This window comes from Lampris incognitus, chromosome 6 (genome assembly GCF_029633865.1).
Source record: "Lampris incognitus isolate fLamInc1 chromosome 6, fLamInc1.hap2, whole genome shotgun sequence".
Classification (NCBI taxonomy): domain Eukaryota; kingdom Metazoa; phylum Chordata; class Actinopteri; order Lampriformes; family Lampridae; genus Lampris; species Lampris incognitus.
Window position 1 is genome coordinate 35,135,828 of NC_079216.1, and position 17,430 is coordinate 35,153,257.

A 17,430-nucleotide genomic window follows, 5' to 3' on the forward strand; every position below is an offset into this window, starting at 1 on the left:
GTTTGGGGAACACCAGGAGAAGCTGTCGCACAGTTCGCTTGGCCTGGAGCAATTTCTTTCCTTCGTAGTGGGACCAAGAAACCTCCGGAACGCCAGTGGGCCATGAGATTCCCAGTCTCTCTGTGGTGTGTTTATGTATGTTGTGCATGTCAGTGCTAGGCGGAGGCTGTGCAGCCTCACCCTCGCCTTTAGCAGTGGACAGGCATGGAGAGGTAGGAATCCGTGCCAGAGAAAAGAAGGAAGAACTATCCTCGTCGTCCTCCTCCAACATCAGAAAATCTTAGCCCTCTGATACTCTGTCCTTCTCAACTACATCAATCGGGGGTGGGACCGCTGAGAATAGGGTCGTTATCCGAGAGGCTAGCCTGGCGAGCTAGTCTTTGGCAGAGGCTCCTAGCCATGAAGTGAGCGCAGTTAGCGCACGAGCCGGGGTTGTTGACAGCGGCTTGGATGTGTTCCAGCCCAAGACATGCGGATCAGACCTGGTGTGTCTTTGATCGAAATGTTGTTTCTGCAGATGCATATTCAACTAACAGCAAAAGATGTAACCTATGCTAAGCAGAGAAATATTTTATTGTTTGCAAACCTGATATGTCTACCTTAAACAGTAGAAATGAATTGGCCACCAGCTGTAGACACAGAAAAAAATATCTGCTTTGCAATTACAAATAAACCATTGTCGTTATTATTCCATGCACCCCCCTTCCATTGGATGAAATACATATGATGACCGTTATTGGATTTTTTTTTTTAAGGTTTTGCCATTCTGCTCTCTTGGCTGTGCTCCGGACCCACCCCACTAGATGATAATGATAATAATAATAATAAATTAAACTTATATCGCGCTTTTCTAATACTCAAAGTCGCTTTACAATAAATGGGGTGAAACAACACGACAGGTAAACATAACACAGACATACAGGGGTGGATGGGAAGGAGGGCTACGAGAGGGAGAATGTACATAAAATACCCCATTGGATGTTATTTTATTTTGTTATATTTTAAAAGTACGCTATTTCAACAGTACCCCCGCCCTTTAAGCCCTTACTTTTAAAAAACAAGTCCCAGCCCCTCCCTCATGGGTTGTAATGTTCCTGATGTTTTTTTATCAAATGTTTCCTATGCTCCCATTGGTTGATGTGCACCGCAACTAGGGTCGTGGTGCGAGGCAACATAGCATTTATTTGCTGGTTTTTTTTTTCTTTTTAGTATAGTGAACTTGGTATCTGATGAATGCGTGACGCACGAAACAGGCTTGTACTGCTATGTTTTAAAGTATTTTTTCCTACATCTAACTATTCTGCTCCTCATTTATTGAGCACTTTTATCAACACCATTGATGGTTTCTGGAAAAAAAAACCTCTCTCTCTCTCTCTCTCTCTCTCTCTCTCTGTGACCCAAATGAGCTTTAGGTCTTGAAAAAGTACAGTATTTTGATGTAACAGGTATGTATGAAAACTTGTATAAAAACTTGTGGGCTCTTTGTCATGGCCATAGGCTTGCATCAAGAACATCCAGAACCAGCAGGAAGACCTTACCCACAGAGTAGAGAAACTTGAAGAATACACCAGCAAGTGCAAGTATGACACATGGTTACTCTTTCCACACCTGCTGGAACCTAACCAATTACTATTTACTACACAATTTGATATTTTTTCTCGTTTTTTTACATTTAAATGCCCCCACCTCCTTTTCAGCTGTTTGGACACCAGTTCTGTATAGCGCCTATTATCATGGTTACTTGTCATAAGTATTTATTTGAATAGGAGTATTAACATTTCACTGCACTTAAGCATTAAATTATAGTTCTAAGTTTGTCAGTATTGCTAATAAGACAGTCATCAACAATGGTTTATTGTAGATTACAGTCTGGAGGCTTACAGGCTGGCTTTTCAGCTAAGTATAGGAGTATTAACATTTCACTGCACTTAAGCATTAAATGATAGTTCTAAGTTTGTCAGTATTGCTAATAAGACAGTCATCTACAATGGTTTCTTGTAGATTACAGTCTGGAGGCTTACAGGCTGGATGTTCAGCTAAGTAAGATAGTCAGAAACCGAAGCAAATTTGTCACAGACCTCGACTATGCTGATGACATAGCTCTAACAGCTTCACTGCACTTAAGCATTAAATGATAGTTCTAAGTTTGTCAGTATTGCTAATAAGACAGTCATCTACAATGGTTTCTTGTAGATTACAGTCTGGAGGCTTACAGGCTGGATGTTCAGCCAAGTAAGATAGTCAGAAACCGAAGCAAATTTGTCACAGACCTCGACTATGCTGATGACATAGCTCTAACAGCTTCACTGCACTTAAGCATTAAATGATAGTTCTAAGTTTGTCAGTATTGCTAATAAGACAGTCATCTACAATGGTTTCTTGTAGATTACAGTCTGGAGGCTTACAGGCTGGATGTTCAGCCAAGTAAGATAGTCAGAAACCGAAGCAAATTTGTCACAGACCTCGACTATGCTGATGACATAGCTCTAACAGCATCACTTCTTCAAGGAGCCCAAGAGCTATTGACCTGTCTTGAAAAAGCTTCAGTTAGAGTTTGTCTCAGTGTTAATTCTAAAAAGACTGAGTACATGTTGATCAATGAGGACACAATGCACCAACCGATGAACACCGCTCAGATAGGTCACTGATTTCAAGTATCTTGGCTCTTTTGTTGCCGACAGTAAGAGAGATTTTATGTCAAGGAAAGGACAATGCCTGTAATAAATTACATCATATATGGAGGTCTGACATCTCTGACAAGACAAAACTAGCATTCTTCAGAGCATGTGTTGAAAATATCCTACGTTATGGGTTGGCGACATGGACCATGAAAAAAGATCTTCAGGCGAGACTTGACGGAACATACACATGCCTCCTTATGAGAGTTAAGAGCATTGCCTGGCAGGAGCACAAAACCAAAGCTGAAATCTACAGTAATACACCACCTGTATCTCAACCACGGTTGCACAGAGGAGAGCACATTTTGCAGGACATTGCTATAGAGCAAAAGATCAGATTATATTCGACGTTATCCGTATGCATCTCCCATGTCCAAACAGAGGAAGGCGACCTTTCAACTACATAGACTGTATTTCAAGAGACTCAAATAAATGTTCAAGACCTACCAAATCAAATGGGAAATGGAGAATACTGGCGTGACGTGAATGCGTGCTCGACTGCGGTTGAAGGATGATGATGATTATTGTGGAATCTGAAATATTGTTATAGATTGACTAGGCTTATTGTGTAGTCCTGTCTTGTGTCCACTGGAAAACGTGATCAAACAAAGCAACTTTCCTTAAAAAGACCTGCTGCCACACAATACTAACAAAGTGAAAGCCTTAAGAACTTTGAGTATATTTCCATCCAAGTTCATATTATTTCAAGGGAACATAAAAATGCTTCTAAAAATCACGTGAATTAAGGTGCATTTCTATCAGATCTGTTGAAGCAAATAACACCCTGACTGTAGGCTTACGTGTCCTACATCACATGTCCTAACTTCTTTGGCTCCCATAAGAAATTGGAAAGTCGATCAAGAAGTGATTGATATTGGACATGTTTTTATTGGTCTGTTGGTTCAGCTGATGGCCACATTTAATGCTGCCCAAAGATGAAGGCAAAACACACTGGGCAATGTTATAGTGCTCGCTAAATCACTAATTTATTAAGCTGCTGTTTTCCATCTAAAAAACTTTTTACACAGAGATCCCAAAATACTGTCATAATGAAGACCTGTCTTTACGTCAGCTTTGTTCTTTTGCTTTGAACCAAAAAAAGACGGCATAAGGACGCCCCAGTGTGTTATTTTACATAGCATGCCGGCGTGACTTGTAACAGCAGCATCAGTTATCCTGTCCTGCTGGCTGTCCCTTTTACACAGACATCGATTCAGCTTTGTGACTACCTCAGCTGCCAGCTTAACACTGGAAGAACAATGACCTCCATTCCGTGTTCGTACTTTTAACACAGAACGGCGAGGTGACTTAATGGCACAATGTTCGTGTCTTGAAAAGGCTATGTAAAAAGCCTCTATTAAAGTAACAGATAGTGTGCCCAGGTAGCTGTTAGATACCTGGGCACTATCTGTTACCGTCTGCCACTACTCATTTGAAGTTAAGTTTAAAGGATTTATGCAATGAAAATGATATTTTAAGCCCATCCATCCATCCATCCATAATCCAAACTGCTTATCCTGCTCTCAGGGTCACGGGGATGCTGGAGCATATTCCAGCAGTCATTGGGTGGCAGGCGGGGAGATAACCGGTTAAGGATAACCGGTTAAGACAATGGATGGATATATATATACAGTGCATCCGGAAAGTAGTCACACCCCTTCACTTTCCCCACATTTTGTTATGTTACAGCCTTATTCCAAAATGGATTAAATTCCTTTTTTTTCTCATCAATCTACACACAATACCCCATAATGACAAAGTGAAAAAGGTTTTATAGAAATTTTTGCAAATTTATTAAAAATAAAAAACTAATATTATATATGTGTTTGGAGTCAGTGGCGTGCTCAGTCCTCTGTAGTTAAGTAATATATTTTTGTTGGGTGCTCTTTGGTCCAAGGTTAGTAGTTTCAGATGAGAAAAAGAGAAGGCCCGAGCCGCTACGCGTGGGCATTTTTAGGTCCTTTTTGGATATGTCCAAGTTCCAATAAAGACATTTTAATTACACGGAGTGCCTTGGTCAGAGAGATTTGTTCTCTTTTTCTCATCTGAAACTAATATTATATAATTGCTCCAAATTTCATTAATTTAGATTTGGTAAAACCTTGACTTGCCTCTGACTCCTGTTTTTGCTAACATAACCTCAGGCACATTTATCTGTGCAGGATATGGTATACAAAATCACATACAGCCCTGGTATGTCTGTATATGTGTATGCTGCCTACTTGTGTGTGTGTGTCAGGGTGTCCCTTGATGAGTACCGTAACCAGGAGGTGAGCCTTTGTGAACAGCTTGAGCGAGGCCGCCTGCGTACTGAAGAGATAAACCAAGAGCTGCACCAGGTGGAGGAGGAGTTGGGCAATGCACGGCTAGACAATCAGGAAAGCCGGAGGTACCAGCAGCGAAAGGATGTGCTGGAGAACCTCCGCAGGTTGTACCCCAAGGAAGTGGTGAGAGACAGACCTGGGGAGAAGGGTGGCAAAGAACATGGGTTCTTATTTGTCCGCGGGGACCAGAATGTGTTTTTGATATGGGGGGACAGGATATAGGATCATTCCAGCACCAGCTCAGTAGGTATTTGTTTTGACAATGTCCTGCCTTTTAAATCAAAATGACAAAGTAGACCCTTTTCTGTTTAAACATTAAGTGATCATTTGTGATTTTTATCCCATGATAATCTCTTGCATCTTACGCTCTCTCATATCGCTCCTCAGTAGAAAACAAAACAAAAAGGCACATAGTGAAAGACTGCTCGCATTATCATTGGTCATACAAACAGCAATTTATTTTCTAATCTATTATTCAAGCATATTATATATTGTCATAGCTTGGTGCAAAAGTGTAACTGCAGTCAAGATTTAAATGTGTCTAATTAAGCCTGTTATGTATTATATCAAAGTTCTATACCTTTTGACTTTATTAGGAACATAATAAAGAGTGGACACTATGAGTGTCATGCGTTGTCTCACAAAATTTTACCAGTCCAAATACAGGACAAACATGTTCTGTATCTGGGTTGTTTGAATCTGGTCACATGAGTTGTGAGTCCAGTGTAAGTCAACAAGGTGAGATGGACTTCATCAATGATGAAGACTTAAGGGAGAATTTTTGTTGGAAATACACTGTGCCATCTTTACATGTCTCAAAAGAAAAATCTGATGATAAAGTTGGTCGGGCGCCCCTACAGACACAATTGGCCATGTCTGCAGGTGGGAAGCCGGATGTGGGTATGTTTCCTGGTCGCTGCACTTCTCTGGTTGATCGGGGCGCCTGTTCGGGGGGGGGGGAATAACGTGATCCTCCCATGCGCTACATCCCCCTGGTGAAACTCCTCACTGTCAGGTGGAAAGAAGCGGCTGGCAACTCCACATGTATCGGAGGAGGCATGTGGTAGTCTGCAGCCCTCCCCGGATCGGCAGAGGGGGTGGAGCAGCAACTGGGACGGCTCAAAAGAGTGGGGTAATTGGCCAGATACAATTGGGGAGAAAAGGGCGGGGAAACAAAAAAGATTTTCAGATTATTATTTGAAATCAACTCTTGCAAAGGTAGCGGGAGTGACTCGAACCTACTTGAGATGGTGCATTGATGCCGAGATGATTCGGTTCAGCTGGAGGCCGAGCGAGGAGCCATGAAGACTTATTCACAACTCCGGCACGAAGATTCACCCACAAGGGAGCTGAGGTTACCAGACAATGGTGTCAGGCTACGGCTAGTTCTTCACTGTTGTCCTGCTACGGGTTGTATATAGCGTGTCCTATATTGTATATACGTAGCTGGCTGTTTTTTTCCCTCCTTTTTCTCCCCAGTTGTCAGTTGTACCTGTCCAATTACCCCACTCCCCCAAGCTGTCCCGGTCACTGCTCCAACCACTCTGCTGAGCTGGTGAGAGCTGCAGACTACTACATGCCTCCTCTAATACATGGAGTCGCCAGCCGCTTCTTTTCACCTGACAGTGAAGAATTTCGCCAGGGGGACGTAGCATGTGGGAGGATCACACTATTCCCCCCAGATCCCCCTCCTCCCCGAACATGCGCCCAACCAACCACAGGAGGCACTAGTGCAGCAACCAGGAAACATCATCACATCCGGCTTCCCACCCACAGACACGGCCAATAGTGTCTGTAGGGACGCACAACCAAGCCAGAGGTAACACAGGGATTCGAGCCGGAGATCCCTGTGTTGGTAGGCAACAGAATAGACTGCTACGCTACCCAGATGCCGGGGAGGGACTTTTAAAGTCTTCTGTATTGACTTGTATTATTGTAGAGACACAAAATGCTATGTGCCATATCATTTTTCTCTGGTAAAACCTACCTGACTGTAACAAATAGGATAAGCAACTAAAAGTGTTCATGATTTGGATATTCATGGATTAGTTCTTGTTTTAAATAAGTCAGGAATCGAAAGTACTGAAGATGACATGCTAATCTTCAGGATTGTGGCCTGAAGGAAAATATTGACAAAAATACAATAGTTATCTTTATTAATGAGATACTACTCATTTAAGGATCAAATTGCAAAATGAAATAAAATTGAAATGAAGTCAGTGAAAATTGAAACGCTCTGCTCTACTGTGCTTGAAACATACTTTTCTTCCCAGTATGGCCGTCTGGTAGACCTGTGCAGCCCAATCCATAAGCAATACCAGCTAGCTGTGGCCAAGGTGTTTGGCAGGTACATGAATGCCATTGTGGTGACTTCGGAGAAGGTGGCTCGTGACTGTATCCACATCATTAAGGAGGAGCGGGCAGAACCAGAGACCTTCCTTCCTATCAACTACCTGAATGTAAGTGAATGCGGAGAGCGTTGATAGTAACTGAGACGTTTGGCTACATCAGACACAGGCTCAAGTTTGTTTTTATATATATATATATATATATATATATACACATTTTGGTTTGGGGAGAGGAAAAGAAATTTTGTGTTCTGCGATACATTTTATAGGTGACTTCTGTTAAAAGAGGAAAATGGCAGCCCAATTGACCTAATACATCTAATTAATCAGTGTTTGTATGCTGAAGCCTTGCAGTTTCTTCATAAACAAGTGATCAGTGTTGTAATTGGGATGTCTATTTTTGTATATATATTAGAGCAAAAGCCAATCATTTGTGTCACCCTTTGCAGGCTTAAGATTTGAAAGCTAATTCAGATTTCCAGTTTGTTAAGATTTATTTATAACAAAGTCTTTGAGAAGCCTGGCATGCAGGTAAAAGTTATTTTTAGCGAAATCAAAGTTGATATTCAGAGTATGGCCAACAGAAACAGGTCATACCAATCTTCATAATCACTCATGCCACTCAGGGTCAGCATTCTCCTGGGGACACATGCCTAAATGATGCGTATGCACAAAAACCATGTAGCTGCCATTTCCCGCACATAAACTGGTATTTAATAAAACAGAATATCATATATATGTAACCCCTTTTTCATTGGCGGGCAACGCCAAGCACATTTAAACAAGACAAAGGCCTAATGCTACCAGTTACTAAAGTGTTACAATCCAATCCAATGGCGCAACAGGATCCTGAGTTCTCAGCGGTGGAATGGTGAGCTGGCTGAACTTCCTGTGTACTAGTAGGCTAGTGCCACTAATGACAATATTAGTGATAAATGATAATAGAAATAATTAACCAAGATAATTATCAATTTAGTAGCGCAGTGCCTCCACTGTGAAAATACTACACTTACCTAAGGCTAGTGAATGGTGTATCTTCCCAGAATTAAACAAACATGTGGTTAAGGCAGATCTTATAACCCTGCTGTGTACTGAAGTACTGTACAAGCTTATTACCAGCATTCTAAAAGTAAATGAGCTGCCAATACACCCGAAATATAATTAATAATAATAGTGTGGCAGGAATGAGGAAAAACACATGAGACCAAGGCGAGTTTGATGTTTATTCCTCAACTCCAAAAACCAACTAAAGCAGGAACAACCCTGCCCCGGCGAGCCCGGGAACGTAAACCACGCCCCCAGCTCACAGTCCTGCTGGGTGAGAGGCATAGCCCCTAGTGTCCGCCACACAGGCCCCCCCCCCCGAACACCCAGAAGGGACTCCTGGAAAGAAACTTAGTGTCTCACTGGAGGCTTAAGCAGCCTGCCATAACGGCTGCGCCGTCCCTCAGCCGAAACAGTAGGTGAAACACAGTCCAAAGCCGGCTGAGAAGCAGAACGCTGAACCCGTGAAGACACTGCCGGGGTCCTGGAAGGAGGACGACCCCGACGGGGAACCTGGGCCGGAAACACAACTTCGCCTGCCACCCTGTGCGCCGGTTTAAGCCTATCAAGCGTGACACGCTCCCTACGCCCACCCATATCTAGCACAAAACCCTTAGGACCCGTCTCAAGAACCCGAAATGGGCCATCGTATGGGGGTTGGAGGGGTGAGCGGTGAGCATCATGCCGTACAAAAACAAAACGAGCCGACATGAGCTCCGCAGGCACGAACAACCGTGGAAAACAGTGGTGAACGGGGCCTGGAACCCGAGTGCTGTCGGACAAAAAAGGATAAACGGCCGGACGGGGTCGAGGAGCGGAACTCCCAGGCAAAAATTCCCCAGGGACACGGAGTGGCTGACCGAGCACCAGCTCAGCGGGTGACGCGTCGAGGTCCTCCTTAGGAGCCGAACGCAACCCGAGCATAACCCAAGGTAAACGATCCACCCAGTTACCATCCGAGAGCGCAGCGCTGCCTTGAGCGACCGGTGAAAACGTTCACACAACCCGTTAGCCTGAGGGTGATACGCGGTAGTGCGGTGTACCTGCACACCCAAGGATCGCGCAAGTGCTGACCAGAGCTCTGACACGAACTGGGGGCCCCTGTCTGAGGTGATATCTGACGGAGTGCCGAAACGGGCGACCCAGGAGGAAAGAAAAGCGCGTGCAACATCCGAGGATGTTGTGGAGGATAGAGGGACAGCCTCTGGCCACCTGGTGGTCCGATCTACCATTGTGAGCAGGTGCGTAAAACCCTGTGAAGAAGGTAGAGGGCCCACCAGGTCCACATGCACGTGGTCGAAACGTCTGGCCGGGATCGGAAACGGCTCGAGGGGTGATTTAGTGTGCTGGTGGACCTTAGCGCGCTGGCACGCTACACATGCAGCTGCCCACCCCTTGACGTCCTTGCGGAGGCCAGGCCAGACGAACTTGGAACCGACCAACTTCACCGATGCCCGAACTCCAGGGTGCGAGAGGGAGTGAATCGAATCGAAAACTCGACGGCGCCAGGCCACTGGAACAACGGGGCGGGGACGGCCGGTGGAGACATCGCAGAGGAGGGCAGGACTGCCTTCCTGCATCACATCGTCCTCTAGCTTGAGACCGGTACGCGTTGACCTAAGGGCAAGGACGTCCGGGTCACTGGGCTGGTCGGCAGCCATAGCGGAGAAATCCACACCGAGGTGCACAGGACACACAAGCACACGCGACAGACAATCAGCAACAGGGTTGGACTTCCCGGCCACATGCTGAATGTCCGTTGTGAACTCGGAGATCACCGCTAGGTGGCGCTGTTGACGAGCAGACCACGGCTCAGTCACCTTGGACATGGCGAAAGTCAGCGGCTTATGATCCACATAAGCCGTGAATGGGCGACCCTCCAGCAGGAAGCGGAAATGCCGGGTTGCAAGGTGCAGTGCCAGCAACTCCCGGTCAAAAACGCTGTACTTGCGCTCGCTATCTCGCAGTTTGCGGCTAAAAAATGCGAGTGGCTGCCACGCATTCGCCACACGCTGTTCAACCACAGCCCCCACGGCTATGTCAGACGCATCGGTTGTTAAAGCTATGGACGCCGTGGGTGTGGGATGGGCGAGGAGGGCAGCGTTCGCCAGGGCGCACTTAGCTCCGTCAAAGGCCTGGACCTTTTCGGGAGTCCAGTCGACAGGGTCGTTAGCCTTCTTAAGCCGCAGGGCTTCGTAAAGTGGCTGAAGGAGGTGGGCAGCGCGAGGGAGGAAACGGTTATAGAAATTCACCATTCCCAAGAATTCCTGCAATGCCTTAACAGAGACCGGGCGGGGAAATTCCGCCACCGCTTGCACCTTAGAAGGCAACGGGACCGCGCCTTGCGGCGAAATGTGGTGACCCAAGAAGTCAATCACCGGCAGTCCAAACTGACACTTGGCCCGGTTGACTATCAGGCCGTGTTCGTCCAGACGACGGAAAACCTGTTTCAGGTGCGCCAGGTGCTCGTCAGCTGACGGACTGGCCACTAATATGTCGTCGAGATAAACGAAAACGAAATCAAGGTCACGCAACACCGAGTCCATCAGCCTCTGAAAGGTTTGCGCTGCCCCCTTCAAGCCAAAAGGCATGCGCATGAACTCAAAAAGCCCAAACGGGGTGATCACTGCGGGCTTGGGCATGTCCTCTGCGCGCACGGGAACCTGATGATAGCCGCGCACCAGGTCCACCTTAGAGAAAATAGTGGTACCTGCCAGGCGTATGGAAAAGTCCTGTATGTGTGGGATGGGATAGCGGTCATTGGCGGTGACGTTGTTCAGGTGGCGAAAATCGCCGCAAGGCCGCCACGACCCATCCGCCTTGGGCACCATGTGAAGCGGCGAGGCCCACGGGCTGTTGGAACGCCTCACTATACCCAGACGCTCCATGATGGCGAACTCCTCCTTGGCTGTAGCCAATTTTACCGCGTTGAGGCGCCGCGCGCGCGCAAAAACGGGAGGTCCCAGAGTGGGAATGAAATGTTCTACCTCGTGTTTAGTAACCGCGGTGGAAAAGGCAGGTGTAGTCACCGATGGAAAATCCGCCAGCAAACGCTGAAAAACATCCCCTAATGCTAAAAAGTTAGCGTGTGTTAACGGCCCGGCTCCCCCTGTCTCGCACGGAACAGTGGCGAAAGACACAGCATCAATTAAACGGCGGTTAGCAACATCAACCAGCAGACCATTAGCACACAGAAAATCCACGCCGATAATAGGAACAGTAATGGCGGCCACTACAAAGTCCCACTCAAAATGGCGCCCTTGGAAGCAAACAGTCACCAACCTTGTGCCAAACGTCGCAATGGACGAACCGTTAGCTGCACTTAACTGTGGGCCGCCGCCTTCGGCCGACCTGTCTGTCTTAGCAGGAGGGAGTAGGCTCTTTTGCGAGCCTGAGTCCACCAGAAACCGTCTTCCTGACATCGAGTCCTTGATGAAGAGCAGCTCACTACGTCCGCCAGCGCCCACAGCTGCTACTGAGCGCTGGCCCTGGAGTTTCCCGCCGTCTCAAACGTGCACGGAGGGACGCAGCGCCTCGCCTTGCCGCCGAACCGCTGGTGGAAGAAACAGAGGCCTCTCCCGCGCCGTCTCCGGGCAGTCACTCCAGCCACCACAGCCGGGTCCGCGTCCTCCGACGTCGGCTGCAGAGGCTCCGATGCCACACTCTGCACAGAGACCCGTCTGGTAGCCAGCAGGACCCGATCGGCCTCCTCAGCCAAATCTCGGCAGTCACCAGCGGCTAGACACGGGGAGTTAGCCAAAGCCGCGCGCACAGGAGACGGGAGCTGGCGCAAGAAAACGTGCGGGAAAAGGAACCCACCTTCGTCCGAGCCTAGCAGCGACAGCATATTGTCCATGAGATCCACAGCCGTCCCGTCGCCCAAACCGGATAAGGAAAGGATTCTATCTGCCCTCTTTGCGGCAGATAGGCTGTACCTCCGGAGCAGAAGATGTTTGAGGGCGACGTATTTATCGTGTTGCGGAGGGGCGCGCAACAGCTGCATGGCCCGGCGTGTGGACTGCTGGTCAAGCGCAGCGACGACCAAATAGTATCTGGAGTCGTCCGCGGAGATTCCACACAGGTGGAACAGCGCCTCGACATGCTGGAACCACGAGGCCGGGTCGCTCTTCCAGAACTCTGGGAGTTTCACAGCCGCGGCGAGAACGGCCGGCTGTGAGAGTTGGGGCGGCATGGCCGAAGTGGATTCACACTCCTCTTCTGCTCCAAACATGTTCAATTCGGGGTCACCAATGTGGCAGGAATGAGGAAAAACACATGAGACCAAGGCGAGTTTGATGTTTATTCCTCAACTCCAAAAACCAACTAAAGCAGGAACAACCCTGCCCCGGCGAGCCCGGGAACGTAAACCACGCCCCCAGCTCACAGTCCTGCTGGGTGAGAGGCATAGCCCCTAGTGTCCGCCACAATAGGATTTATTTGATAATACTGAGAGAGAGAGAAAGAGAGAGAGAGAGAGAGAGAGAGAGAGAGAGAGAGAGAGAGAGAGAGTGTACCACATGAGTGTAGTATTGTTGATTAAATAAACATTAATTGAAATTACACAGGGTGTGACAACCGGTCACAATAAACAGGAAGAAAGTATCAAAAGAACACAAAAATACCCAATGCTTTCCGTTGGTGCACATTAAAGCAGTTCTCTGAGCGGAGGGCAAGGCAGCCACCGCTACGATGCCCAGGCGACAAGATAAAAGTGTGTGTGTGTGTGTCAGTATAAATGAAATTTTCGGGTTACTCACAACCCATCGCTCCCTTGACCGGGAGGCTATGTGCAATCCAGAGGATGGAAGGCGTAGTGCTAGCCTAGCAGCTGGCAGGTGTCAGCTCCCCGGTAGCGGCCTCCACCCGCAAGATGGCCACAGGTTGCAATGTTCAGACAACCCTGGCGAAGATAATGGTCCTCCGGTGGGGCCAGCGCCGGAGAGCAGATGAAGCGAGTCCTCTTAGGACAGCAGACAAGTCCCAGGAATGGAGCAGAGCGGCTCCCTAGTTAGATCACCATCCAGCGCAGCCCGATGACTTCTGGCTAGCCTCCACAACTCTAGTCGGCTAACACACTAGCACTGGATGCTAAATCCACTTAACTAGCTAGCGGTGACACTGGCTATGGGCCATAAACAAAATAATCGGCATACAAAAACAACCTCACCAGCAAGCATTCGACCGCAGGCCAATCGCAACACTCCTGACCTCAAATGCGGGCCTAGTACACGGGCTGTGTATAAAGTCTCCGCGAAACGGGTACTTAGACGGAGCAGCAGAAAAATGGCCCTCTCTCTTCGTCGTACTCCTCGGACTGCCTAACTCCTCCCTCTGCGTGAGGAGATCGACCGTTGCGAACCTCGTGATTTCGCGGGCATAACAACTCCACGCTACATCATTGGCTAATAACAAAATTCAAATAAAAATACAAAGTGCAAATACATTCCATTGGTTTACGTGTTTAGAAACTTGTAAGAACATAGGAAATGTTTAAGACACAAAGCATGCTGGTAAATGAAGTACCACAAAGTATGTACAGTAGATTTTAGAGGTCCTTACATATAGAATAGTAGTAGTAGAATGTGCAGTGAGAATGTGCGCACCTCATGCATTCTTTAGACGATGCATACACGTTTTTCAAGAGTGGTCTGAGAGTGATGTGATGAGGTGGAGATGAACTATAAGGTGAGAGATGTAATCTTAGCAAAACATTGTTTTTTTAGGTTGCTAACTAGCTGTACTGTGTGTGTGTGTGTGTGTGTGATTTTTTTTTTTTTTTTTGCATTTACAGAGATGTGTAAAATGCCAATCATAGGCACATTTAAAAAAAAAGTATTTTATTGGATGGGTCGGAGTGTTTTGCTGGCATGAGGGGGACCTTCACAATTTTAGGCAGGTGGTTTTAATGTTTCGGCTGATTGGTGTATATGCTTCTTCCTCAGTTGTTTGTTTCCTGAGTGGCATTGGAGCTGCCTACGTTTGGTCTTGTCTCCATCAATTGTGTATTGATCTTTCTTCCAGTCCTTAGCTTCTTTGTCTGATTTCTTATACACTTCTCCAAGGCAATTTGCCTAAACAACTGTGTCTTGATCTTGCTTTGGGGGCCATATGTCCTTATGGGCGGCATGGTGGCCTGTGGTTAGAGCTGTCGCCTCACAGCAAGAAGGTCCTGGGTTCAAACCCCGGAGTTGTCCAACCTTAGAGGTCATTCCACATCATCCTCTGTGTGGAGTTTTCATGTTCTCCCTGTGTCTGCAGTGGGTTTTCTCCAGGTTCTCCAGTTTCCCCTACCATCAGAAAGACCTGCGTGTTAGGGTTAATACTCCTGTCTGTGCCCCTGACCGAGGCATGGCAAGACGAACTGGAGTTGGTCTCTGGGTGCTGCACGGTGACTGCCCACTGCTCCGAGGTACTGTTGGACTTCAGCTCACTCTACCAACTCATCTTCATCTATGTGAGAGCGTAGTCCTGCGTGTTTGTTGATAAAGCAATAGGAGAAGATGTTCGGTCTGAAAACCATCCGTTTTATTTAGCAGTAAATGGATAAAGCATACAGAGCTCTGGGTCTAGATCTTCCTATCCCTGACAAACAACAGATTGTGTCAGTTCACGAAGTCTGACTGTCTCTCCTTTTCCTGACCCAGTCTTTATACTATACAAAGTGTTGACTGAATATGGATGTGTGGTCTTCTTTCTGATTGGTCCGTTCATCTGACTCCGTTTCCGCCTCACTGATATCCGGACTCCAGGTAATCTTCTTCTCCATCTGCTGTGATCTCCTTGTTGCAGCTGCCGTCGTAAAATCCTGTTCCTATCTCTGAAACCACAAATCACAGCACATCTCGTCTCCACTCCCCCCTGACCACAACACTTCCATTGTTCCCCTTCCCATTCAGAGTCGCCAACCCTATGCAAGGTCAGCGACCCTCACACCTTCCATGGAGATAGACATCTTGTCTCTACTCCCCCTTGACCACAACACCCTTATTGCTCCCTTTGTTATTCAGAGTCGCTAACCTTATCTAAGGTCAGTGACCCTCACACCTAATTTACTCTGCATTCCTCTGTCTGCTAACATACTCAGTACTTTTCCACTGCCACTATAGACCCTCATGTCCTTGTAACAAGCCCTGTTCCTCATGCAAATGTTTTCCCAATGATTAATATATCCTTATATCCCTTATTCCAATTAATACGTTGTAATCATCATTATTAAACATCACACCATTACATTTATCTACAGTACAAAGCTAGGATGAGTTAAATGCAGAGCAGGATTTCCCCATGAGGATTAATAAAGTATATCAAAATAAAAATTAAAAAAAATCATATGTACACAGCCATACTGAGTTCCTCTGCTCTTTGGGTTGTTTCAGTGTTTTGGAGGCCTCTTCCTCCTTGGTCCCATGGCCACAGTGGATGTTTGCCTTAGAGTTGTCAAAATTGGCCAAAAATGATGTTCGATTATTCCTTCTGAAAAAACACATAGGTTCGAAACATTTAAAAAAGAAAATGTATTTCTGATTTTTCCCTTTTTCTCCCAATTTAGTGGCCAATCGATCCCTATTCTTAGTTCAAACGCCCACCCTCGTACTGCACGCATTCGCCAACTGCATCTCTCTGGCAGTCTCGAAGGAGACGCCTCGCCACTTTCGCGACAAGGCGAATCCAGGCCGAACCACTGCTTTTTCCGACACACACAGAGACGCATTCATGTGACGAACACAAGCTGACTCCGCCCCCCTCCCGAAGACAGCGTTGCCAATTATTGCTGCTTCATCGAGTCCGGCCATAGTCGGATCTGACGAGACCGAGGCGCGAACCCCTGGTCCCCAGTGGGCAACTGCATCAACACAAAGCCGGTGCTTAGACCGCTACACCACTGCAGGTTTGAAACATTTGAATATATTTTTGCACATTATGTCCGTAAAAGGTCAAACCAGTACAGCGAGAGTACATACAACTTCTTGTACAATACAACTAGTTGTATAGGTATATTTATTTCAATGGAAACATTCCTTTTATAAGCTCAACATACCTACACATTACAAAATAAACAAAATAATGTACTATACTGTAAAACTTCCTTTAAAGACCATAGACCTCTCTCTCTCTGTCTCTCTCTCTCACCACCGTAGTTGGTGCTAGAGTGAGAAATGAGAACGCGCTGTCTCAGAGCGAGATGCGTGATTCATAATTGATGTGTTATTTTCGAGATGTGCCCTCAGAGGTTACTAGTGATGGAATGGTAAGCAAACTGTAGGTTACATAGCTTGCATCCAAATATCTCTAGGTTCCACAATTTTTCCTTTTCTGACCAAAATCTAAAGTATTTCCAAACGGGGCTTTTTAGATTGTTCAGAGTGAAAATCACTTTCTCTGTGGCCGAGTTGGGTTTTGAACTCTCTGCGACATGGTTGTTTTTTAATTATTCGCTTGTTTCAGCTTGACCTAAATTTCATTTTCAATAATGAAAGTCATGTTGTGTAACTTCTGTCTGTCATGCAGCGTATTCAGTGCAACAGCCAAGGCCCTTGCGAGAATTCGCGAAGCAGACAGCCGCAATAGTGCTGCTTTTTTTTTCACAAATATTAATTTTCAAACTCGAATATCTGTTTTTTTTTTTTTACAATTTGTTTATGTATTCGAATTTGGAATATTCATTGACATCTATAGTCTGCTTTGGATTGAGAGTGCTGTACAAGGTCATCAGCTTCCTTGTCATTCAGTCCAGCCTCAGCATCTCTTCCAGAGTCTACTGGATGATTTCTCCAGTGTAGCTTATTACTGGGAAGGTGTAGCTGTTAATTCCATGGATCTTGTTCTGGTCATGGGGCTTGGATTTCAGGATTTGCCTCACTCTCTGCTTTAGGCTTGGGCAATTGGACGAATATATCAGCGATTGGTTGAGTCCAGTTGGGGGTTGTCTTTTTTTTTGGCCGATTTGTTTTGCACAATTTTTGTCCTTTTATTTTGCTAATTTAATGGTCTGCCTCCTCAAGAATTTAACTCGGTAAATAATTAACCTGTAAATTG

At 46.4% G+C, this 17,430-nt stretch overlaps 1 protein-coding gene across 1 annotated transcript in view; it reads left to right on the plus strand.

Annotated features, from left to right (window-relative positions):
- Positions 1-17,430, plus strand: part of smc1b (structural maintenance of chromosomes 1B) — a 229,085-nt gene that overhangs the window by 67,118 nt on the left and 144,537 nt on the right. Inside the window, exons 8-10 of the mRNA XM_056282390.1 lie at positions 1,498-1,580; positions 4,918-5,125; positions 7,276-7,461. Coding sequence (XP_056138365.1) covers positions 1,498-1,580; positions 4,918-5,125; positions 7,276-7,461 — 477 coding nt within the window. The remainder of the gene's footprint in view (positions 1-1,497; positions 1,581-4,917; positions 5,126-7,275; positions 7,462-17,430) is intronic.